Source organism: Physeter macrocephalus, chromosome 6, assembly GCF_002837175.3.
Source record: "Physeter macrocephalus isolate SW-GA chromosome 6, ASM283717v5, whole genome shotgun sequence".
Taxonomy (NCBI): Eukaryota; Metazoa; Chordata; class Mammalia; order Artiodactyla; family Physeteridae; genus Physeter; species Physeter macrocephalus.
The window spans coordinates 42,305,559-42,329,345 of NC_041219.1; the positions used below are offsets into that span (position 1 = coordinate 42,305,559).

Consider the following 23,787-nt stretch of genomic DNA (forward strand, 5'->3'; position numbering starts at 1 on the left):
AGAAATACGTCTCAGGGAACTAAGGTAAAATACTCTTCAGCTGAACCTGTTTCCTTTGTTTTGCAGTCAAACACACTAGACAACATTGCTTACATCATGCCTGGACTGTGACAGCAAAGACTCCTGGGACAGAAACCTTATCCTGCCTGTTGCTGGCTTGTGTATATGTGACTGTTCCAGATCCCTCCACTGGCATCTGGGTGTAGGTTTTAAATTTTTATGTATATGCATATATATATATATATATATATATAATGTATAATATATACATAGGACTGTAACTACTTTGCTTTTAATAATTTTATGAAATGGCAAAGGTTTAGCCAAGAGGAAACCTTGGCATGAATATGGGCTTGGGATTCTTTCTTCTACTGTGGTGGATAAATCTGCCTTAAAAATCAGTGTAACTTGGGGGCTGGGGGCTAGTTCTGGATGCCAAGTGCATCGCTTTAAGGTCAGCTAAAATGTGATTTTTTTTCCAAACTCAGTTGTACCTCCAGACCCATCACTGACCATTTGCCTTACCTGTCTTACAGTCTGAAATGTAATGGGAAAGATTATGGGAAGATGTCAGTTAACTGAAAGTACAAAGCTTTTCAACTTGAAGTGACCTAGGTGGGAAGTGATAGCATCGTTCCCATCTGAAAGTTATTGCAGTGGCTTAAGTGAACTTAGTAGGGGGTTCATTCCAATTCCTGCTCTACCAGTGTCCATGTCGCAAAACTTATTGTAATCATTGGTACCATTGGCAGCTTCAGCCGGAGCCAAGGAGATTTGTGAGCCCTGGAGAGGGTAAAGCTGTCAGTGCCACCAGCTGAATGGCCTATATTGTGAGCTGACCCAGAGCATTTGGTCTGCAGAGCTAAGAGCTGGTATCTTCCATTGGCAGCGTCAGCTTAGCTTACAGTTCTGCTGCTTAGCTGCTTGGCAGGTGTGGAAGGTGAGCTTTGCCCAGGCTGATTCCTGGCCTCATCTCATTGGCTCCCCTGCTGGGCAGATACACAGCGTTCTGCATTCCACACATATGCGAATTGCAAAAAAAGTACTCTGTTCTCATGTAGGGTTATTTATGTGCGTGTGTGAATGTGTGTTTTAATTACGTGTATTTAACTCTTTAAACTCTCTTAGATTTTAATTTATCCTGTAAATTTCTGTATATATAATTTAAAAACAAGAGCCTCCACCAGCAACAGCATGTGGAAGATACAGATTTGTCATTTCTGCCTCCCTTCCTTCCTCTGGTCTCCTCTGCAAACTCCAAATCATCTACACTTTAAGGTATCGTGCCTCAAAAAGGAATCATTATGTTGGGATTCCAGTTCTTTACAAATGAATAATGTCAAGAAAGTAAATTAAAAGGAATGTTACCATTCCCAGCTGCCCTAATTTCCAAAGAACCAGGCTTTTGCTTCCCAGTTCCAAAGAAAACAGTTGAGCGCTTCAGCGTTGTTTTTAAATTTGGTTTGAGAGTCCATGTCGAAACTAAGCTCTGAGGTGACTGCTTTCTTCCCTTGGCCTGGACAGAGCACTGCAGCATCAAAGTAGATCTTTGAGGACAGTGCCGCCAGCCTATTTAATTCTGCTGCATCCTATTTAATTCTTTCCTTTTTTCCCACCAGTGTGGTCACAGGGCTGTGTTTCTTAAAGGTATTCTGGCTGCTGAATGCCTTTCTCACCTCAGAGCAGTTTTGAAATTTAACTGGGAAACAGAAGGAAACAGGAATGCTTGGGAACCAAAATCACGAAGAGCAGAAATCCTGGTTTAATTTTGTGTGTTAGCACCTATCCCACGCCTCCTCTGTACCCATGTCAGTTTTCTGTTTGACACAGGGTATCAAGGAAGGGCCTCGGAGACGTGGATTAGTACAGAAAGAAGTCAATCCTACCATTGTCATTTGTACACATTAATGAAGTCCTGATGAGGACCTGCTTTTTGTTTGTTTGTTTTCCTTTAAGATCCAAACCTATTGTATTTGTATTTAAAATTTGTACACATTTGTATAATAATCTGTTCCTTGTGGTATTTGGTACTATTAGAGGAAAAACTTTGGATTCAGACCTTCTTGCAGTTTTTATATCATTGTTTTATTTTGTTTTTTAAATAAATTCTAGCTGTTTGATCCAAATCCCATTACAGTTGTATAAAGAAATAAAATTTTGTACTTATATTATTAAAAATCACATTTTTAATATTTGTAGTCCAGTGTCAGCTATCTTTTCCCTGTTGCTAACGGAAGTTGCTATGAAATTTTAAACCTGTCTTTCACACTATATCCTACCATAATTTTCTTTAAAAAAAAAATCCATTTGGATTAGAGGTCAAGTTTCTGATCACAGCCATCTTCCTAACAAACATCTTGCTCTGTTTCTAGTAACTTTTACGTTGCGGACTCTCATCTTCTCTCTTGCAAACTGCAAAGCCAGTGGCTCTGATAAGCGTTGGCAAATGAAATTGTCTGTACATTACATTGGTGGCCTAACTCAAGAAATACCTATCAGTCTTGTATAAGAATCACATCCAAATCTTATGCTAAACCATGTGTTTCAGTACTGTCCTTACTGAGTGATGTTGGATTGGGTAGGTCACTTAATCTTTATAGGCATCTGTAGTCTAATCTGTAAAATAGTGTTAATGTCACTTCCCTGTCTCCAAGCCTTGAAGCCACCCAGCCTGACATGAAGTTTAGTAGTATTGTGAACATTCAATATATGAGATTAGACCTTTCAAAGTAAAAATTTCAGTTCAAACACAAGGTTGTTAAGAGTCATAAATAGCAAAATACTATGATTGGTTGAAAGGCTCACTTCTTATGGAGAGGCAGCAAAAAAGAGACCGCTATATTACTGAATGACTAGAGTGATTGGCATATTTTATCGCACTTAATCCTCCCCAAGGCCTTATGAATATTATCCCTCTTTATAAATGAGGAGACAGATGCAGAAAAGTACTTTTCCTGAATTTATACAGCTACGTGAATGGCAAAGCCAGAATAAACACACTGGTACAGCTGACCCCAAAGCTGAGCCTCTCTTCAACCCCAAGCCACTTTCAAAGTTAAATTGTGTATGTAATTTATCAGAATCCTTCTCCTTTATCCGCAGTCCTAAGCAAATGTGATTGTAGGAAAACTGTCAGACCTTTTCATTGTTCAAATGTCCTTTTGTCCTAGCTGGATTTTACTATAGAGACCTCACTTTTCTTGTCATCCTGTTGTCTTTAAGCTTTGGAGGCCAAGTATCTTGATTTTTTTGTCTAAAAGTATTTAAAGGATATAATGATGTTACATTTATGCAATATGTCAGTTTTAAAGGACTTAAACATTTTTATCCTTAGGAAGGCATTTGATTTTTTTCTTTTTTTTATTTTTAACATCTTTATTGGAGTATAATTGCTTTACAATGGTGTGTTAGTTTCTGCTTTATAACAAAGGGAATCAGCTATACATATACATATATCCCCGTATCTCCTCCCTCTTGCATCTGGCATTTTGATACTGATATTGCTAAAACACTTAAAAGGAAAAATTAAAACAGACTTTTTACTAAATGAGTTTGTTCCTGTTAGGAAACGCTTTGAACACAAAGTTTTAATTAGTTCTGTACTACACTTAATGTTTGCAATTTACATTCCTATCGTATTGACAAAACCCACACACTTCCATTTCTAATATAATAGCTAAATAGCTTTCTGTTTGCATAGAGCTATGATTTCACTCCCTGTTTGGGGGTATATGGTTTCTTACCATGAAGGATAAAACTTATGGCTGTTTTATTCTTGGCAGAAAGCCAAGATCTGCCCATAATCGCTTTAAAGCAGAGTGGTGCAAGAAGGCAAGAACTTCCGGTTAAATCACCACCCAACATGGGGATGTTAAAGGTTGTTAATGGAAGAATCCAATGGAAAATCATGCTAAATATATTCCATACAACCAAGCAATATGTTTAAATGAAGAAAAACATGGAAGGTACCTGACATGAAGTCATCTTAAGTGTACATCCCCCCGCTTATAGTCCAAATACCGTTACAGAAAGGTAGATTGATTTAGATTTTCATGCGTTAGTCATTGTGCTGGACAACAGTGAGAGAAATGGACATAGCATCCCAGCCCTCAAAGAGCACCTAGACTACTGAGGGGTATGGGCATGTATTAACAGGTCTCATGAGCATTATTAAAACACTTCAAAGCACAGAAGTACATGACTTCCATAAAGCTTTTAGGTTGTACGGTAAAGATGTCAGCCCCTATAACTGCTCAGATTAACGGAAGTGATTAAGTTCTAATTCAGGTTTTCTATCGTCCTAAATTTCTGCAGTTTACTAGCCTTTCAAATTTAAAATTCACAGATATGCCCCCAAAATACTAAAGCATCCTGCAGTAACCCAAACTACCAAAGCAGTGGTTATTGTATCTTTTGGAGTGCATGTCATTAGAAGCAAAAAAAACATAACCAATAGATCTAATATTGGTATCTAATGAGTAGATGACATAGCTGAAACACAGCACACGAGAAGGTTGAAGAAGATATTAGAATTACAAAGCTGGGAAGAGCCTTTGAGATTCTTAATTCTTAGCTTGGGGTCCACTGCTGCACCTCAGGGACCCCAGAAACTCCCTGAGGTCAAATTGTATCTCTGCCTTTTTTCTTCTGAAAGGCTCCGCTGATTTCTACACTTTCTCAAAGGAGCCAGTGACCTAAAAAAAGAAAGGTCCTTGACCTAATTCCAGAATCCAGAGAAAATGGAAGCCCGCTGTTTGAATCACACAGTAAATGAATGGCTGAGATGGGTCCCAGGACCCACTCGTGACATCTGTGTGCTTTCTGCCACCCTGGGCTCTAGCCCATCCCTAGCTGCAATTCACTGAGTTGGCTCTCAGTGTCAAGGTGTCGCAAAAGCCTTGGCCCTTCCCTCCTATTTTGAGGTAAGGGAATCTGGGCTGCAAACAGGATACATTTTGCAGCCGGGAGACCTCGATCTCAAATAGGAAGAGTCTTCTCTGGGTAGGGAGACAACAGGCCAGAGAGGCTGTCAAACCCAGCAGTGGGTGTGTAGTCATAGTGAGGTCCTAGAGGCTAAAACTAAGAGCGAGAGCTGGAGTCTCAGGTGTTGGGTAACCTTGCCCAAGTCATTTGTCTGGTCTGAGACTGGGTTTTCTGGGTGTGTACAGATCAAAGACTACGCCCCTAAATCCTTAAAAAGACGTGGAGGGCGTGGCTTCTGCGCCCCAGGCCCGCAGCCGCCCGACGTCGTGCGTGACGTCAACCGACGCCGAGTAAACCGCAGTGAGGTCATCGCCCTCCGCCTCGAGGCGCCGACCCTCACGTCAGGGGCGGGGCCTGCGGCCGGCTCCAAACTCCCTCCGCCCCGCCCCAGACGCGCCTCCTCGAGGACCGTCCGGCGCGTCACGTGACGGGTCCGGCGCTGGCGGTTGCTGTCAGCTGATTCCCCGGCTTGGTGGCAGTGGCAGCGGCAGCGGCAGCCGTGGCGATGGACTTTCTCCTAGGGAACCCGTTCAGCTCTCCGGTGGGACAGCGCATCGGTAAGTCCCCGGGGCCCGGCTCAGCCCCAGCGCAGTGTTCCGCGCCCGGCACCGTCCCCCAGGCGCGCCTTCAGGTCCCCAGTTACACACCTGAGGGAGGCAGGGAGAGGAACGAGGCTGGAGTGTCTCTCCCTGACCTGGCCCCGCCCAGCCTCCCGCCTGCTTTGATTGACAAAAGCCGCGGTCCACTAAGAAGACTCGGCTTGTGATGGATGCCTACAGCAACCAATAGGTAAAGGGAGAAGGCGGGTCCGGGCGGCCGCGACTCAGCCAATGTGCGGCTGCTAGGGTCGCTAATCCAGGGAGAAAGTTTGGGGGTTAAGGGGACTGCGTGGTTTTGCAGTCCATGGGCCCCTCGAATGTTTCTCTCGTCGCCTCCCCAGCGCGGGTCGCGCCGCCTGGGCCCTTGCCGTCTCATTCCTGGCTCACTCGGCGCTGCGGACACGGATACCTGAGAAGGGCTGGAAGTCCATTCTCCAGGACCAGGAGACAAGGGCTTGGCGGCTGGGTGGGCGTCTTGCGGGGAGGGGGACAGGGAGCCCTGCCTCCCCCGGGCCGGGGCTAGACGCTGAGGAACCTGCTCCATGAGGAAGCCAGGCCAAAGCCTCAGGACGTGCCGGCCTTGGCCGCCCTCACCAACCGGCATCAGATGGACCGCATGGAGTCGCACGCAGACTCTGAGCTGGAAGTGATCTTAGAAACCACCTGATTCGGTCTCCCTCATTTCTCAGTAGAGGGGACGGCCAAGCCCTGTGGCCGAGACACAGGCTCACTCAGAGCCCAGGTCTCTTGAATCTCTCGCCCCCTATTGACGGGAGACTTACTAGTTCTGTGACGTTGCCTCTGTAGCGAGGATTCCTCACCTGTGATTAGGGGATAATAATGATCCCTACCTCCGTGGGGTTGTTGTGTAGGTTAAGCTCGTTAATAAATGTAAATGACTTAGCGCCTGGCACGTGGCCGATGCTATATAAAAGAAAGTGGTAATATTTATTATTGTTACTGAGACACCGCCAAGTGAGGGTCCGGAATTCATGAAAATGGTTGGACAGTTGGTCTCATAGGCGCTCATTTCTGCCCACCAACGCAGAGAGGACCCACAGGCCATGGCCCAAACAGCTAACACATCTCCAGGGCAGTCTGGGTGTGCCTCCTCGCATGAAGAAGCCCAGGGCAGTACTGTGAAACTCTCTCCAACTTTTTGATGGTTTTTAGCCTTAAGTTCAAACTGGGAAAATTGGATCTTTTAGACAAGATATTCTTTCCATTCTTACTGTCTTGGAAGCCAAACCTCGCTTAAGTCTGTTGACCCAGCTCTGTTGAAATCGCCCCCGTGGCCGTTTGTGGCTCTTCTGAGGTTTTGTAATGAAATGTCTTCAAGAGGAGGCTATCAGTAGAGAATTTACACACCAGGAAGCTCCTGGACGAGACAGGGGAAGCTGCATCTCTCAGGACCACCGCCCTGCCCCACCTACTACACACACACACACACACACACACACACACACACACACACACAGGGAGTCATTGTTTTGGAGCTGAAACGAGAAGGCAGCTTGTCTCTCATCTTTATTTCTCTAGCTGCAGATACCACTGCTTTCATCACATGCCAAGGTTGAGGCTTCCTGCCCCTCCCCCCGCCCAAAAAATTCTGGCCTTCACAGTCAGCCACATGTGCCTGAGCCTCTCTAGAAAAGCTCATCTGGACTCTGGGCTTTAGACGGTCAAAGAAAACAGTTTCTTTTCCTACCCTGAAAGGTTGCCTGTCTTGGGCAAGAGATAACTCAGTCCAAAGAGTTACTAACCCTTAACACCTTAGAGCACAGAGCAAGTTTTACTGCAGGAACGGTCCTTACTCTGGGGCTCTTGTGACCCAGGGCTCTCATCAGAATCCCCTGGAAGACTTGTTAAAGCATCGAAGGCTGGGCCCCATCCCCAGAGTTTGTGACCCTGTAGGTCTGAGGTGGCCACTGGATTGGAAACCACACATTAAAACCCTCTGTTCTAGCCCATCCCCTTCATTTTATACAGGAGACTGAGGCCCAGAGAGGGGAGGTGGAGACTAGGACTCACCCAAGGACCCCAGTGAAGTGATAGGAAAGCTGAGATGAACTGCCCTGAGCCCCTGATATCTGAACCAAAGCTGAAGAAGCTCTAAAAGTAGGATTAAATGAAGAATGTCTGCCATTTGAGTTAATACCCTCAGTATTCCTTTTTTCTTTTCTTTTTTGATAAAGAGATGGCAACAACCCTGATCGGCTGTGATTACTAGTACTAATGACCTAGTATTAGCTGCTTGCATTTCTGTAAACTGCAGGGGTGAAATAATCTCTTCACAAGCCTGCCAACTCCATCTCTGTGTTGAGAGTAGAGCCCTGTGCAGTTGGCAGCCCTGAGCACAGTGGGTCCGGACGGTGTTAATCAGGGGTGAGTGTCTCCCAACTCACAAAGTCCCCAGCCACCCACCCACACCCCTTTGTGCTTGCTGCCCCCCTGCCTGCTCCCGGTGCATCCTTCAAAGCCCCGGGCATCGTCACCTCCTCCCTGAGGCTTTCTCTGACCCCTTCAGATCCAGCCATTGCTTTTGTGCCCTCCCATCACCCTAGCTCTGCAGGCTCCCTCACTGTCTGCCTTTGGGCTCTGAGCCTCTGCTCCTTCCTGGGTGGAATGGTGGTTGTACCAGCATCCACCTCTCAGGATGGTTGTGAGAGTGAAGTGAGATGCTCCGTGGGGAGGGCCTGGCACATTGTCAGTGCTGGGGAAACATCACCATCATTTTTATTATTTTCACCGTCGTCACACTAATAAAGCACTGTCCCATTCTGTTAGTAGTTGTGCATGTGTCTCCCCGGCTGGCTTGGGCTTCCTGAGGGCAGGTGCTGTACCTTACTGATCCAGACCCTTGGCTCTTAGCATGGTGCCTGGCACATAGTAGGAGGAAAGAAAGGAGAAAAGGAAAGTAACAGTTTGTGAGCAAATGCCAGGTGCCACGCTGGTATCACGACCCTGTTGTCGAACCCAAGTTCGTGTGCCCAATGCACAGTGAGGCTAAACAAACCAAACAGTTTAGAGCAGTGAAAGGTTTATTGCAAGGGCCAAGCAAGGAGAATGGGCTGCTTGTGCTCTAAAGACCCAAGCTCCCTGGTGGTTTTCAGGGATGAGTTTTTAAAGGCAAAATCGGTTGCGGGGTGGGGGGAGTGCAGGGTTTGTAACTTACCTCTGATTGGTTGGTGGGGAGGTGACACGATGGTGCTCCAGGAATCTCAGGCGTCAGCCTTCTGGTTCCCTCCAGTCTGGGGTCTACGTGCTGGTGCAGACCCGAAGTCACCATCCTCCCCCTGGGTGGGACACCCGGGTCCAGCAGAAGAACTCAGAGATTTGTATCAGATTGTTAAGTAAATCCCTTGGGGAGGAGCTGGGACTCTGCTTTATTGCTGCACCATTGTTTCTTGACTGCCTTTCCTTTGTTTCTGCCTTCCCTCCCTTCCCTAATTAGTAACTGTTTGAATCTGCCCTTTGGCACTCGGGGAGATTTAGGAGGCTGAAGCCTTTTTCCCACAAACAAGAAATGGGGGACACAGAAAAGCTTTTGTGCCCAGAAGGACCCCACAGGGTCCCGCTCAGTTTCAAAGCCCCCTTTTCTTTGATATTTGTCAATCTTGAGGGGAACAGGTGTGGGACGAGAAAGGGAATAGTTTTGGGTGGAGAGGTTAATCAGAAACTCGGCAGAGGGGGCTTCCCTGGTGGCGCAGTGGTTGAGAGTCCGCCTGCCGATGCAGGGGATGCGGGTTCGTGCCCCGGTCCGGGAAGATCCCACATGCCGTGGAGCGGCTGGGCCCGTGAGCCATGGCCGCTGAGCCTGCGCGTCCGGAGCCTGTGGGAGCCTGTGCTCCGCAACGGGAGAGGCCACAACAGTGAGAGGCCCGCGTACTGCAAAAAAAAGAAAAAAGAAACTCGGCAGAGGGAGTCGGTTTTAGGGAGACTCAGTTTCAACCCTGCAGGGTTTTGCTATTTTTTCCCATGTCACTAAAGGTAAGTCTGAAGGCAGGTGTCACTTCCCAAGGTTTCACAGCTCAGTAGAGTCTCTGGTTGCAAAGCCCAGGTCCTCTCTCGTACCCTCACCACACTGCCTCTGGCAGATCAACACCTGTTTGGAATATGCAGCATCCCAGCCCTCCAACATACAGTTATTGTTTGACCCACAGACTAGCTTTTCTGATTGCGACGCACACCTGGACCTGTGCACATTTCCAGGTCACTCACCTGTCCACTAAAGAAAAATATGCACAACCTAAAAGTTGAGAATTATGTTTTATCTGGAGACCTTACTGAGGATTACAGTCCGGGAGGCAGCCTCTCAGGTAGCTCTGAGGGACTGTTCCAAAGAGGTGAGGGAGGAGCCAGGATATTACAGGAGTTTTTGCTGGGAAAAAAAAAAAGTCAAACATCAAAAGGTTACTGCTAATCACAAAAAACAGACATCTCAAGTTAATGATTTTAGGGCTTTCCTCTCTGTGGGAAGATGCAAGAGTCTGGGCTTATTGAAATCAGTCCTTTGACATGCATCTTCAGTATCTAGTGCCAATATCCTGTTTTTCTCCATCCTGAATTCCACTCAGGTGCACGTTTGGTGAGGGGAGGGTGCTGCAGTGGCCAGTGGCTTGATGGCCACAGCTGCCTTTGTTTACTGAAATGGTGGGTGACATTTTTTTGTCCACACACCCTTATGTATGGGGAGAGCTTCCCGTTGCCCATGGGCAGCAGCCTAGGGCTGAAAGGATCCCAGATAACTGAGTACCAGCTGGTGTTGACACAGCCCTCTTCTTCCAAGGATTTAAAAACCCTTCCCAGGTATTCTCTGAGGACAGACCTCACTGGCTGTGTCTTATAGAGAGACGTCAGAAGGCAACCCAAGAACCCCATATTCCACTTCAGGCTGGCAGCTCACCCCTGGCACTTTGAACTAGAGATGCAGGTGACTCAGGAGAGCAAGCTGCAAACAGCAGAGACTATAAACATGGGCAGTGCCTGGGGACCCGCCCCTGGTAGCGGGTGGGGAGAGCAAAATGGACCAGGCGGAGAGCCCAGAGCCTAAGATTGAGTCCTGCGGTAGACGGGAGAGGTGAAAGGTCAGGGAGAGCCACCCTTAGTTCCACAAAGGCCAAGCCAGGGGGGCCACCAGCAGGCATCATAGGTGAGAGACCATAGGCATTGGCAGGAAGAGAACACCTCGGGCCCTCGGGGCTGCCATTTTGGGAGTGATGAGTGGAAACCAAACTGGACACTCAAGCAAGGTTGTGAAGGGGACACCAGGCTGGGCAGCAGGAGACCTGGGTCCAGCTGCATTTCTACTGCTGACTATGTCACACTCCTTCTCCACCACCTCCCCTTAACTGTAACACAGAGGTGCTACCATTCTCCCTCTGTTTCCCAGAGGATTGAACAACTGAGGGGACGATGAGGACAGAGAAGGATTGATGCTAGAGGAAAGAAGCACATGGATGGCCATTGCAGACGGGCGATAGAACCGACTGCACAGGCTTAGAGGGCAGAGTGTCCAGTTACCAGAGGAGCTCAGTGCCAGCACCTTTCACAGTGGGCCTGGCTGCCTTGTTTGGTAGTGAGCTCCCCAACCCTGGAGGTATGAAGGCGGAGGTTGGAGGGGAGGGAGGCTGTAAGGAGGATGCTGCATGGCTGGCAGGGTAGACTAGACCAGGATTTGCAGACTTTTTCAGTAAAGGGCCAGATAGTAAATATTTTGGATTTTATGGTCCATATGGCCTCTGCTGCAAACTGCTCAACTCTGCCATCAGAGCACGACAGCAGACAGACAATAAGTCAATGAAAGGGCATGACTGTGTTCCAATCAACTTTATTTATGGACACTGACATGTGAGTTTCATATAATTTTCACGTGTCATGAAATTTTATTCTTCTTTGGATTTTTTTCAACCATTTAAAAATGTAAAGACCATCCTTAACTTGTGGGCCATGCAAAAGCAGACTGCATTTGGCACGTGGGTTTATAGTTTGCTGACCTCTTAGCCAGAGGCAGAATGGTTAAGTTCTTTGTTCTTCAAACTGGGGTCCCAGAGCACCCCCGTCAGAGATGTTTGAGGATGCTCCAGCCCTGGACCCCCTGAGTCAGAATCTCTACCGCTTCCCACTCTGTGCCGTGGGGAGCCCTTGCATCTTGAAGCTCCAACTCCTTGATCCATAAGTGCTGGCGCCAGGTTAGAACCCAAAATTTCTGTCTTAAGGATAACAGGGACTAATGTCTAGAAAGGGCTTTGTGTCAGCTAGCCTCATGGTACATAGTAAGGTATCCAGGATGTGCTCCTGAGTCAGGCCAGGTGGCCTGAGTCCTGGTTTATCCTTCACCTGCTTTGTTACCTGGAGCAAGTTACTTAACCTCTCTGTTCTCCAATTTCCTGTCTAAAAAATAAGGATAATAATAGCACGTATCAGTTGGGATTGCTGCATTGCTGTGTTGGGAGATTGTAGTATTGTCACGTTGTGAAGCATTTGGCCCGGTGCCCGCCAGACAGTAATTGTCCATAATTGTTAGCTGTTGTGATTTTTTAACCAGTATTATCATCATTGCTGGCATGTAGTCTAAGTTCGAGGCAGAGCCCAGCTGCCCACCCAGGGCCCTGGCTCCAGCACAGCCTCTGTCTGGTCTTGGTGTCACTGGGAATGAGTCGCAGGCTGGGTGGCAGCCACAGCCACAGACAGGTCAGGTTTCAGGCTGTGGGGTGGAGCCGGTTCTCACTTGGGAATTAAAGCCTTTGCCTGACCCTACAGTTGGAACTGGTGAATAGGTTTTGTTCCCTCCCTGAGCTCAGAGAAATAAGAGTAAAGTCCTGGAGTTCCGTCCTTCTGGTTTTAGAAAAAAACAAAAACCCTCAGTGTCTTCTAATTAGCTTGGGACCATCACCCCATGAGAAGCAGGAGGATTCAGGACAGGTTAACTGTTTACCTCTTACCAAGGAGGCCTTGGTCTAGGCTAGCACGCTCCAGACTTCTGCCCTTCGTGTACCACCTTTATGATATGTGTCTGCCCTTCACGTACCACCTTAGTTTTATTTTCAGAGTGTTTTCCTTTTGTTCACTCACCTTTTTAAATTTGACCTTATCCTGTGTAATTATATCCTGAAATCATGACTTTGATAAGCTAGTTTGTGTTTTTTCCCTTCTACTCGACATTAAAGTAAATACGTAACTCTAAAAATGTCTTTACGTTTGCCCATGAGCCCACCTAGCATGTTCCCAGGTGGCACGTTTTGACCACTCGGATGTAAGCAGTCTGAATAGGGTCAGAGCTTAGACCCTGCATCAGAAGATCTGGGTTCAAGTGCCAGCTCCTCCCCTTCCCAGCCATAGCCTGCAGGCAAGTGACAAAACCTCCGAGGGGCTTGTTCCCCCACAGAGGTGGGAAACTTGACAATTGATAAAGCACCAAAAAGGGGCTTCCCTGGTGGCGCAGTGGTTGAGAATCTGCCTGCCAATGCAGGGGACACAGGTTCGATCCCTGGTCTGGGAAGATCCCACATGCCGCGGAGCAACTGGGCCCGTGAGCCACAACTACTGAGCCTGCGCGTCTGGAGCCTGTGCTCCGCAACAAGAGAGGCCGCGACAGTGAGAGGCCCGCACACTGCGATGAAGAGTGGCCCCCGCTTGCTACAACTAGGGAAAGCCCTCGCACAGAAACGAAGACCCAACACAGCCAAAAATAAATAAATAAATAAATAAATAAATAAATAAATAAAATAAGTAGCCAAGAAATAAAAATAAACATTAAAAAAAAAAAGCACCAAAAAGTGCCACAGAGAGCCAAGCAGCTGTGCAAGACCCATGGGGAGGAACTGGGCTTTGCTCCTGCAGGGGAGGTAGAGAAAGGAAGGAGGGAGCCGGGGAGGAGGGGAGGGAGGAGCCAGCGAGGCCACATAGGCTGAGACCAGGAGAATTGAAGGACAGACAGAGGTGTCCCCTGTTCCAGTGGAACTTGTTTGTATTGATGCAGGATAAATCCTTGGGGTGGTTAACTTCATGTATCAACTTGGCCAGGCCATGGTACCCAGATATTTAGCCAAACATTAATCTAGATGTTTATATGAAGGTATTTTTTAAATGAAATTAACATTTAAGTCAGACTTTGAGAAAAGCAGATTACTCTCCGTAGTGTGTGTGTGCCTCATCCAATCCGTTGTATAGAAGAAAGACTGGCTTCCCAAGAAGAGGGAATTCTGCCAGAAGACGACCTTTGGACTTAAGCTGCATCTGTCCTCTGGGTCTTCAGCCTGCTGGTCTACCCGGCAGATTTTGAACTTGCCAAGTCTCCACAATAGCACGAGCAATTCCTTAAATCTCTTGATAGGCACATACATACCTACATACATACATTTGTCAGTAACATCTTTTACATTCGTGAGTTGGGGGAACAAAAAAAGAATGTCATATACACCTTGGCCAGCCACTTCAAGCTTCTCTACTTTCATGGCCTTGCTCCTTCTTACCTAGATAGTTTTTTAAAAGCCGTCCTTCATCTAACTGAAATTTTCTTCACTTAGGTACTATAGTTAGTTATATCAACTTTAAACTTGTGGGTTGCCAAAGTTATGCCTTTGTAAAGTATTTTAGAGTTCCTCTTGTGGCTGTGGTTACAAAATGGCAGGGGAGAGGCAGCCAGGGCTTTGAGGAAGGATGGCTCAGCAACTTAGGAGACTGATGGAACTTTCCATGCTAGGTCTGGAAAGAGCTATTCGTTTGGAAACTAGGCTTCAGGACAGTTTGCTGGCTGGGGAAAAATGAATGGCTTCTGCATGTATGTGATTTAAAAATCTATTTTATGGGAATGATTGAAATTTTCAAGCAATGATTTTTAGGTTGAGATTTTTGTAGTTGGTAACGTTTGTTTTGGTGTTGGCTGTTGTGCTAGGTGGGATGTAAGGCACATGAAGTGCATTCTCTCATTTCCTCCTCACGTAACCCTGGAAGGGGTGAGTGCTTTAGTTATCCCTATTTTGCAGGGGAGGAACGAGGGCACAGAGAGTTTAAGGAATTCACTCAGGGACACACAGCTAGTGAGTGCTCCAGCCAGGACTTGCACTGGGATTTGTCTGTGTCCAGATCCCACTCTCCTAACTTTCCCACCTCATTGCTTCCCCTTAGAATTGAAAGGCACCTGGTGGGTTTCCTTTAGAGTGAAAATGTCTGGGTTCAGGGTCCATCTAGGATGAGTTTGTTCCTAATGGTTCTTTCTGTATTTCTCCACCCAGCACCCCAACCTTTAGCACACTGGTTTCCTCCTGCTGGTCCCCACGTAACAGAGAGCACAGGTGAAGGCACCCTCTGGTGCTGCCTCTGTTATCAGGAGAGGAAAACCTTCCCCAGGAGCCACTGGGAAGAAAATTCCACTTACATCTCAGTGGCCGGAACACAGGGCCTCTTCTGGCTGCAAGGGAGACTAGAAAAGCTAAAGGATGTGGGCCAGTGGAGAGTGTCTTTCACAGCAACAAGCTCTGCAGGAGTCACTTCCATGCAGTAGAGCTGATAAACATCCAATGTAGTCACAGGGTGAATTAACACAAATACCATATCCCATGTGGGCAGGTGAGTGGGTTCCCACACTGTTTCCAGGAGGACAGCACAGCTGGGCTGTGTCCCAGGGAGATCAGTGGGAATGGTGAAGGCTCTAGAAGTCACTTCCAGAATGGAGTGGTCACAGGAACTGAAGGTGGTAACGTGGAGGTCAGATGAAGGAGGGACATGGTGCTTTTTAAAAATATTCACAGGACTGCTGAGCTGAAGAAAGATTAGGATTTCTGCACAACCGCTACTAAGGGATCAATGAGGGCCAAAGGGTGTGAGTACTTCATTTAAATTAAAGTGCTCTAAGGGCTTATGGTCATGGTGAATATGGCCTCATCCTTCATTCAGTCATTCATCAAACACATCCTGCAGGTTTTTCACAGGCCCCGTCATCCTGTGTGGTGTAGAGAATTCAATGACTCACAAGCTGTAACCTCCACCCTTGAGCTCACAGCCTAATGAGAGAGACGTAGAAACAAAGAAGTAAATGCTATAGGGTTATTGTAACACTAAGCAGAGCTTGTAGTCGTTGGCCCAGCATGGAGGGGAAGGCCCTCTGGGGGTCAGGGCAGGCCCCGCAGGGAGCAGGCGCGGGCAGAAGGCCCAGGCGATGGGAGGAGGAAGCGGGGAGAAGGCCGGTCTGCACTCCGCAGCCTGCCACCAGGCTTCGGGGCACCTTGGCTGCAAGTGACAGAGAGACACAGCCGAGCCGGCCCCACACGTTGGGCTTACCTGGCAAGAAGTCGGAAGGTCGGCAGTTCCAGGATTGGTCTGACAGATCCGCGATGTATTGCAGCACCCAGGCTCTTTCTTTCTCTGTCCTGAATACGTTGGCTTTGTGTCCTGAGCGTTGGCTTTGTGTCCTGAGCGTGTCACCTCCTCGGCCCAAGCTCCAGGTGCCGTGCTCCCATGCTGGCTCCCAGAAGAGAGGACAGAAGGGGGGTGGGGGCGGTGGTGGACAAGGCTCTCCCCTCCCCGACGAGGCCCCGCCGACACCCTGTACTCCCCAGGGTTCGGGACTGGGTGGCTCACCCACTCCTGGACCGGGCTCTGGCAAAGGGGAGAGGGGTTCCTGCTTTGGGCGGGGAAGAGGAAGAAACGGCTGGGGGCCAGGCTAGGGGGTGTCTGTGCCTGATTCCCTCTGTCTGGCTTTGAGGACTGGTCTGCCAAGCCATTGGCATCATTGCCTTTCTCCTCCGGCTGCCTTGCTCCCTCCTGGACCCTTAGCCTCCCTTGGGCTCCTGGATCTTTCCCGGTCTCAGCATGGCCTTTTCTCCCTCCCTCAGGTCCTTCAGACTGACCCTCAAGCCCCTCGTCTCTGCTCTTCTTCCCGTCATCCCTGAGGTTTCATCACGGATTCCTTCATTCAGCACGTGCTCTTCCTCTACCAGGAACGTCCCTCCTCACCTTCCCCAGCCTGGCAGCTTGTGCTCTGTGCTCAGCTCAGTCGGCACCTCCTCACTGGAGCCTTCCCAGTTCCCCTAAGGTGCTGACCCCCTGCTCCAGGCTCCCCCAGCGCCCCACACTGACCTCGGTCACATCACCTGTCATTTTGCACTGAACACGCCTGTCCAGCTGTTCTCGCTGACCGCTGTAGGGCCTCCCTAAGGGCAGGGATTCTCTTCTCCCTCTTTACCTCTCTAGCACCTGGCACAGGGCTGGACAAACAGTAGCTGCTCAGAGCGTGTCGTAGGACGGAGAATAGATGGGCGGTAAGAGGGCATCTGGAAGGCAGCTGGGGGGCAGATGGGATGAAGGGGCACTGGCAAGGGATGGAGGCAGCTGGTGGGTGGGGGGGAGCGGAGGGGAACAAAGGGGCGGGTACTACTTACAGCAGATTCCAAACAGCATATCATTTCGTTCATAAATATTTCAGCGTGTCTCTTAAGGGTATGGAATAGGATTGCCATTTAGAAACCAACAAACAAGCCATAATCACAATACCATTACACACTTAAAAAAATTATGCAGATGTGTTTCTTAAAGCCTGAAAACAGTAAAGACTAGAAGGAAATCTCAGAGGTTCACCATGGTTCCTTTGAGTGACGTTAGTTAGTGGCCATTACACTGGAAGGATGACATTCCATGAATGTGGACTAAAAACAAAACGGCTGTGGGCACCTTTGCAGGGGTGCCAGTCATGGGAGAAGGATCTTGAAAGAGGGCCCCCAGGGGAGCTCTGGGTAGAGCTGACGCACCGTGTCACTGCTTGCTTGATCACCGTCAGCTAACTCCCATTCTATTCCTATCCCCCGGGTGCGTGAGCCCTGCCCTAGACCTGGTCATAGTCAAGGTGGGACTAGGGCTGCTATCGGCCTTGGCCTTTAAGACAGTTCCTTACTATTTACAAACCATATTTCATTGAATCTAGAAAGAAAAATCTACCAACTGAGCTCTGACAGGTCATCGTTTGTAAGAAACATCTCAATATCAGAGGGGCTCAAGAGTGGACTAGGGGTGAATTCCCTGGCGGTCCAGTGGTTAGGACTCCGCACTTTCACTGCCGGGGCCCAGGTTCGATCCCTGGTGGGGGAACTAAAACCACGCAAGCACCTCGATGTGGCCAAAAAAAAAAAAAGAAAGAAAAGATTGGGTTTATTTAAGAAAGGAAAGGTTTGGATTACTCAGTTTTAAAATGAGAGTAAATCATAAAAGCTTGATCAAAAACACCAAGTTCTCCCAAAGTAAAGAGTCAAAAGCCAAGAAAAAGATAAGTCCCACATTCCTAGCCCACCTCCTGTCCTTACTTAGAAAACAATCTGAGATGAAACACTGTGTTTATGAGCAAAAACACCATAAGTGGCATCAGGGAACTAAGATCACGCAAGCCGTGTGGCGTGGCCAAAAAAAAAAAGAAGAGTGGACAAGAGAGCTTAGGGTCAGTGAAACATGAGGAATGTTCCCCAGGAAGGGGTGGGGACGGGTGCTCAGCACTGAACTGGGGCGGCGAGGGGGTCTGGAGGCTCGGCGGCTCCTTCCGCAGACGTTGGCCGAACCTCTACCCTCCTTCCCACCAGAGGGTAGGCCCCGGTGAGACAGAGATGTCCCTGGAGCTCAGGGTCCAGCCGAGGCAGGCGGGGGCAGAGCAGAGGGAGAGCACATGGGTCCAGAGGCCCCCGGGCCCGGCTCTGCATCCCCGTCCTCCACTGCCACGTGTGGGCATCAGCTGTGCCCACCCGTGGTGGGGGCTGTAGGGCAGTGACAAGAGGTCCGCGCCACGTCCTGCACAGGCTGACATGCAGCGAAGGCCGGTCATTTGGTCGCTGTTGTCCACAGTGTTACTGCCGCGGTGCGGGACGAGGCCTGGCACGGTTTGCCCAGTTGGAGGCGACACTGCGGGGCCGACAGTGGGGTAAGGCCTTAAAAGCCTTCCCCATCGGCACATCTGACTCTCAGCCCCTCTACTGTCTCAGCGCCTGCTCTTTTCCGTCGGGGCATTTTTGCCGTCTGTAATGTCACTTGTGGCAGCCCACCAGACTGTAGACTTCCCAAGGGCAGAACCTGGTTGGTTTTGCTCTCTGATGTCTCCCGGGGCCTGCGTGACACATGCTGAGTATGTTCGAGAGGCACATAACCTAGTGGTTAAGGGTACGGATTTGGGAACCAGACCTCTTTGGGTTCAAACCTCTGCTCTGCAACGTACAAGCTCTGTGACCATGGGCAAGCCACTGGCCTCTCTGTGCCCCTCAGCATACCCATCCTCTGCCTTAGGGGCTGTGGTGAGGGCTGGCGGAGCTGCTGTGAAGTGCAGAGCCCCGTGTTTGGTGTGTGGTGACAGCCCAGCGAGTCAGTGTGGTGGGCCGGTGGGGGGTGGTCTCGTCATCACCTGTGAACCAGTGCCGGCCTGAAGGGGAGCCGGGCATCCCAGGCAGAAGCCCCAACGCCTGAAAGAACAAGGCCCGCAAAGGGAGGGAGAACAACACAGAGGATCGGGGCTGAGCTCAGCCCCAGCTGTCCCTCTCAGTCCCTGAAAAGGTCTGGTTTTTGACCCTCGGGCAGTGGGGGGGTCATGGATGACATTTAGACAGAGAAAAGCACTGGTTGGATTTAAGTTGGAAGAGGAGAGTGTGGAGGTGACGGTCCAGGTCTGGGTGGGAGACAGTGCCTGAGCCAGGGCCGTGGCCGTGATGATGGGGACGTTGAGCAGCTGGAACCCTCAGCTGGAACCCTGGTGAGTGACCATGCAGGGTGGTGGGGAGAAGGCTCTAGGCTGTTGCCCTCGGGCTGACCTGGCAGGAGGTGGTCAGTGTGACTCGCATCCACAGTGCTGACCACGGGTCCCCTGATCGCCGCAGAAATGGCTTCCTGCAAAGCAGGGCTTCCCCCATGGCCGAGGGGGCAGGCCCGCCAGATACCCGGGGTGCCCCCGAGGACGCGCAGGCCGATACCAGGGCCCCGGAGCTGGAGAGTGTCTGGTGGCCACTCTTTGCTGCTCTCAGTCCAAGTCACAGCCCTTTAGCTGACACCATACGTACATTGTCTGGCTGAAGAGTCCCAACACCTGTGAGGGAGGCAGTCAGTCTTCTCCCGGTTTCACAGATGAGGAAACCGAGGCTCCGAGGCTCGGATCCTTGCCCGTGGTCTCCGAGTTCAGAGGTGGGGCCGGGCTCATCCCATTCCAAAGCTGTGCCACCGCCCAGCCCGGCTGTGCGGGCACCAGCCCCACGTGGAGAGGACAGAGCAGACAGAAAGACGCCCAGCGGACGCCATCCACCGCCCGCCAGCCCCCGACAACAGCAGGTGGTTTGCAGGGCCCAGCTTCCTCAGGAGCTGGGGACAAGGGCAGGGCCTCCGAAGGTTATTGCTGACAGCCCAGAGCTGGGCAAGTCAGCGGGCTGTCTTTTGGAACTGGTAACCATTGTCAGTGTTTTTATCCCCCCTTCTTAAAATAGCCAGCTGAGTTACTTTTGCGGTTAAAACCAAAAATAAAACACATATCCCCAGATTCCTGTGGGTTTAAATTTCTGCCCTTAACGGAGCATGCCTGCCCCTTGGACATGTTTATTAAGGAAGTCTTAGACCTCTCCCCAGATCTGAGGGGAGGGGTCTGGGTACACCTCTCTTCTGGAATTGCTCAGATGGCTCTTGTCTCTCTTCTGCCTCTTCCTCCTCTTCCTCTCCACCCCCCGCACCTATTTAGACTGACTGAAGCTCCCCCTTTCCCCCCACTCCCTCCAAAAAACTCCATCCTCTTAATGGCTCTGCCCACGACTGGCACTCAGGACTAAAGAACTTGGCACCTGTGCTCAAGTTAGCATCAGACTCGCGCTCCAGGGGTCCTGATGCATCCACCTTGGTTCCTTGGGCTGGCTTGCCTCTTACTCATAGATGTCCCAGCTGCCCCCTTAGCAGCCCGCTTGCCGTTCCAAAATGATCATGATCCCTTCTGAAACCTTGCCCTTCTCTCCCGCAGGAGAAGGGAGGTGCCCATCGTTCTCAGAGTTCTGAGCGGTCACTGGGAGAGGTCATAGGGGATCCAATGGAGGAACCACTGAGAGGGCTGCTCGTGGAGGAGGGGGCAGATGGCCTGAGTGGTCCAGGCGGAGCCTTCTGGAAAAGCAGAGCTCCCTGACTCCTGATGGGAGGCGGGGTCAGTGGCATCAACAGCCGTCCTCCCTTTCCACCATGTGTGACCTCTCCAGGCCTCGGGTTGCTCATTAGTTAGACAAGGGCAATAGTGTACACCTTATGGGTGTGAGGGTTGAATCACCTGCTTTACATAAACAGCTAACAGTGCTTGGTGTTACCTAGCATCTAACTTGGGAAGTTAAAATATTCCCGTTGTGGAAGGGCCCAGCCGGGGGCAAGGGAGGGACACAGTCACTTTCAAGCTCCAGAAGGTTCACTCTGGGTCAGCATGGAGGACGCATGGGGGCAGGGAGGCAGGAGGAGCCGAGGCCATGGCTGACGAGGGCGGGGAGGTGGCCCAGCGGGGGCAGTGGCCGAGGGCAGGGCGGGAAGGGAAGGCGGGATGGAGAGACCCTCAGGGGCCGGAACTGGCAGGACTCAGGGGCCCATTAGAGGCGGTCGGGAGTCAGGGTGGCGAATCCCACGGGCCAGGAGGTCACTGAGACGTGGCTTCCGAAGGAGGAGCAGCTCTGCGTAGTTGATCAGCCACCATCCCCCAGACCCTCCAAAGTAGGGCCCAGTCCCCCGCTCAGGAGGCACTTGTCCAGCTCTCTTTGGTTCTTCTTATGTGGTTCAGTATGTGTGTGAGTCCCAGGGGTGGGAGTGTGGCCCAAAGAAGCCACACCCAGGACATGGTTGTGGGATGAGCGAGTCCATCTTTCACCCATTTAAAGGGCACCCTTTCTCATCCCCTCTCGCAGCCCTAACCCAGGAGCAAAGCAACCCACCCTGCTTCTGGGTCCATACCTGGATGCCTCAGCTGCCTGGCATGTGTTCTGGGCCACCCTGGCATCCATCCAGCCCGCAGTACCCAAGGGGGACCCAGGGTGGAACTGAAGTCAGGCCAATTTCAAAACCAAGATCATGGAAGCCACCATTCTAGGGAGCTGACTGTGCCAGCCCAGCCCAGGCTCTGCCCACAGGATGGGGCTGCCTGCCCAGCTGGAAGAGGGTCCTGCCCAGTCACACGGAGTCTGCCCTGTCTATCCTGACAGGCCTGGCTCGGAGTGCGGCTTCTCTGGGCACCACAGGGCAGGGACCGTGTCCATCTGTCCACACTGCATCCCCAGTGCCTAGAGCAGGCTTGCCACGTCAGTAGCTGTGCAACACGTGAGGGATCTCACCCGAGAGCAGGGTGGTGAGCGAGCCGCCCTTGCACCCTCGCGTGGAATAAGAGCTCCGTGTGCCCGGTCCATCGGGGCTCCTGGGAGACAGCCCACAGAGCTATGCCCGCGGGTGCACTGAGCCCGCGGGTGTGAAGGCTCTGAGCCTGGAGCCAGGCTCTGAAGCCAAAGACACAGCCGTGATGGGGGAACTTGGCTACTGCCCTAAACGCTGATCCAACCGATGGTTAAAAACTCGTGCGTGGGCCTGACAGACCCGCAGGAGTAACGTGCGGGGCAGAATCTTGCCTGAGACAAGCAGAGTACGGAGTTGTCTCTGCACACTCTGCTGGAACTTGGTCTTTTTCTTTTTTTTTTTTTTTGTTAACATCTTTATTGGAGTATACTTGCTTTACAGTGTTGTGTTAGTTTCTGCTGTATAACAAAGTGAATCAGCTATATGCATACGTATATCCCCATATCCCCTCCCTCTTGCGTCTCCCTCCCGCCCTCCCTATCCCACCCCTCTAGGTGGTCACAAAGCACCCAGCTGATCTCCCTGTGCTATGGGGCTGCTTCCCACTAGCCATTTATTTTACATTTGGTAGTGGATATATGTCCATGCCACTCTCTCACTTCATCCCAGCTTACCCTTCCCCCTCCCCGTGTCCTCAAGTCCGTTCTCTACGTCTGTTTCTTTATTCCTGTCCTGCCCCTAGGTTCATCAGAACCAATTTTTTTTTTTTAGATTCCATATATATGTGTTAGCATATGGTATTTGTTTTCCTGTTTCTGACTTACTTTACTCTGTATGACAGACTCTAGGTCCATCCACCTCACTACAAGTAATTCTATTACCTTTCTTTTTATGGCTGAGTAATATTCCATTGTATATATGTGCCACATCTTCTTTATCCATTCTTTATCCATTCATCTGTTGATGGACACTTAGGTTGCTTCCATATCCTGGCTATTGTAAATAGTGCTGCAGTGAACGCTGTGGTACATGTCTCTTTTTGAATTATGGTTTTCTCAGGGGTATATGCCCAGTAGTGGGATTGCTGGGTCATATGGTAGTTCTATTTTTAGTTTTTTAAGGAACCTCCATACTGTTCTCCATAGTGGCTGTATCAATTTACATTCCCACAGCAGTGCAAGAGGGTTCCCTTTTCTCCACACTCTCTCCAGCATTTATTGTTTGTAGATTTTTTGATGATGGCCATTCTGACTGGTGTGAGGTGATACCTCATTGTAGTTTTGATTTGCATTTCTCTGATGATTAGTGATGTTGAGCATCCTTTCATGTGTTTGTGGGCAATCTGTATATCTTCTTTGGAGAAATGTCTATAGGTCATAAATCCATTTTGAGTTTATTTTTGTGAATGGTGTTAGGGAGTGTTCTAATTTCATTATTTTACATGTAACTGCCCATTTTTCCCAGCACCACTTATTGAAGAGACTGTATTTTCTCCACTGTGTACCCTTGCCTCCTTTGTCAGAGATTAGTTGACCATAGGTGTGTGGGTTTATCTCTGGGCTTTCTATCCAGTTCCATTGATCTATATTTCTGTTTTTGTGCCAGTACCATACTTTCTTGATTACTGATTACTGTAGCTTTGTAATATAGTCTGAAGTCTGTTTCCTCCAGCTCCTTTTTTTTTTTGCGGTACACGGGCCTCTCACTGTTGTGGCCTCTCCCGTTGCAGAGCACAGGAGAGGGTCTTTTGTGTTTCAGGGTCTTTTGTGTTTCCATACAAATTGGCCAATTTTTTGTTCTAGTTCTGTGAAAAATGCCATTGGTAGTTTGATAGGGATTGCATTGAATCTGTAGATTGCTTTGGGTAGTATAGTCATTTTCACAATGTTGATTCTTCCAATCCAAGAACATAGTATATCTCTCCATCTGTTTGTATCATCTTTAATTT

At 49.6% G+C, this 23,787-nt stretch overlaps 2 protein-coding genes across 10 annotated transcripts in view; both read left to right on the forward strand.

The window, feature by feature from the left end:
- HMGXB4 (HMG-box containing 4) overlaps window positions 1-2,135 on the forward strand; it is a 30,733-nt gene extending 28,598 nt beyond the window's left edge. For 5 of the 6 annotated variants that reach the window (XM_028490589.2, XM_028490585.2, XM_007114982.3 and 2 more), the window contains 2 exons: window positions 67-202; window positions 1,129-2,135. In XM_028490589.2, the coding sequence (XP_028346390.1) occupies window positions 67-111 (45 nt within the window). In that variant the 3' untranslated portion in view covers window positions 112-202; window positions 1,129-2,135. The remainder of the gene's footprint in view (window positions 1-66; window positions 203-1,128) is intronic. The other variant, XM_028490587.2, reaches the window with a different exon arrangement.
- A 3,250-nt stretch (window positions 2,136-5,385) lies between these two features.
- Window positions 5,386-23,787, forward strand: part of TOM1 (target of myb1 membrane trafficking protein) — a 46,117-nt gene continuing 27,715 nt past the window's right edge. The window contains exons 1-3 of one of the 4 annotated variants that reach the window (XM_028490591.2): window positions 5,433-5,540; window positions 16,418-16,617; window positions 16,776-16,843. In XM_028490591.2, coding sequence (XP_028346392.1) covers window positions 16,837-16,843 — 7 coding nt within the window. In that variant the 5' untranslated portion in view covers window positions 5,433-5,540; window positions 16,418-16,617; window positions 16,776-16,836. Of the gene's footprint in view, window positions 5,541-16,417; window positions 16,618-16,775; window positions 16,844-23,787 lie in introns of all 4 variants that reach the window. The other 3 variants (XM_028490592.2, XM_028490590.2, XM_024127451.3) reach the window with 3 other exon arrangements.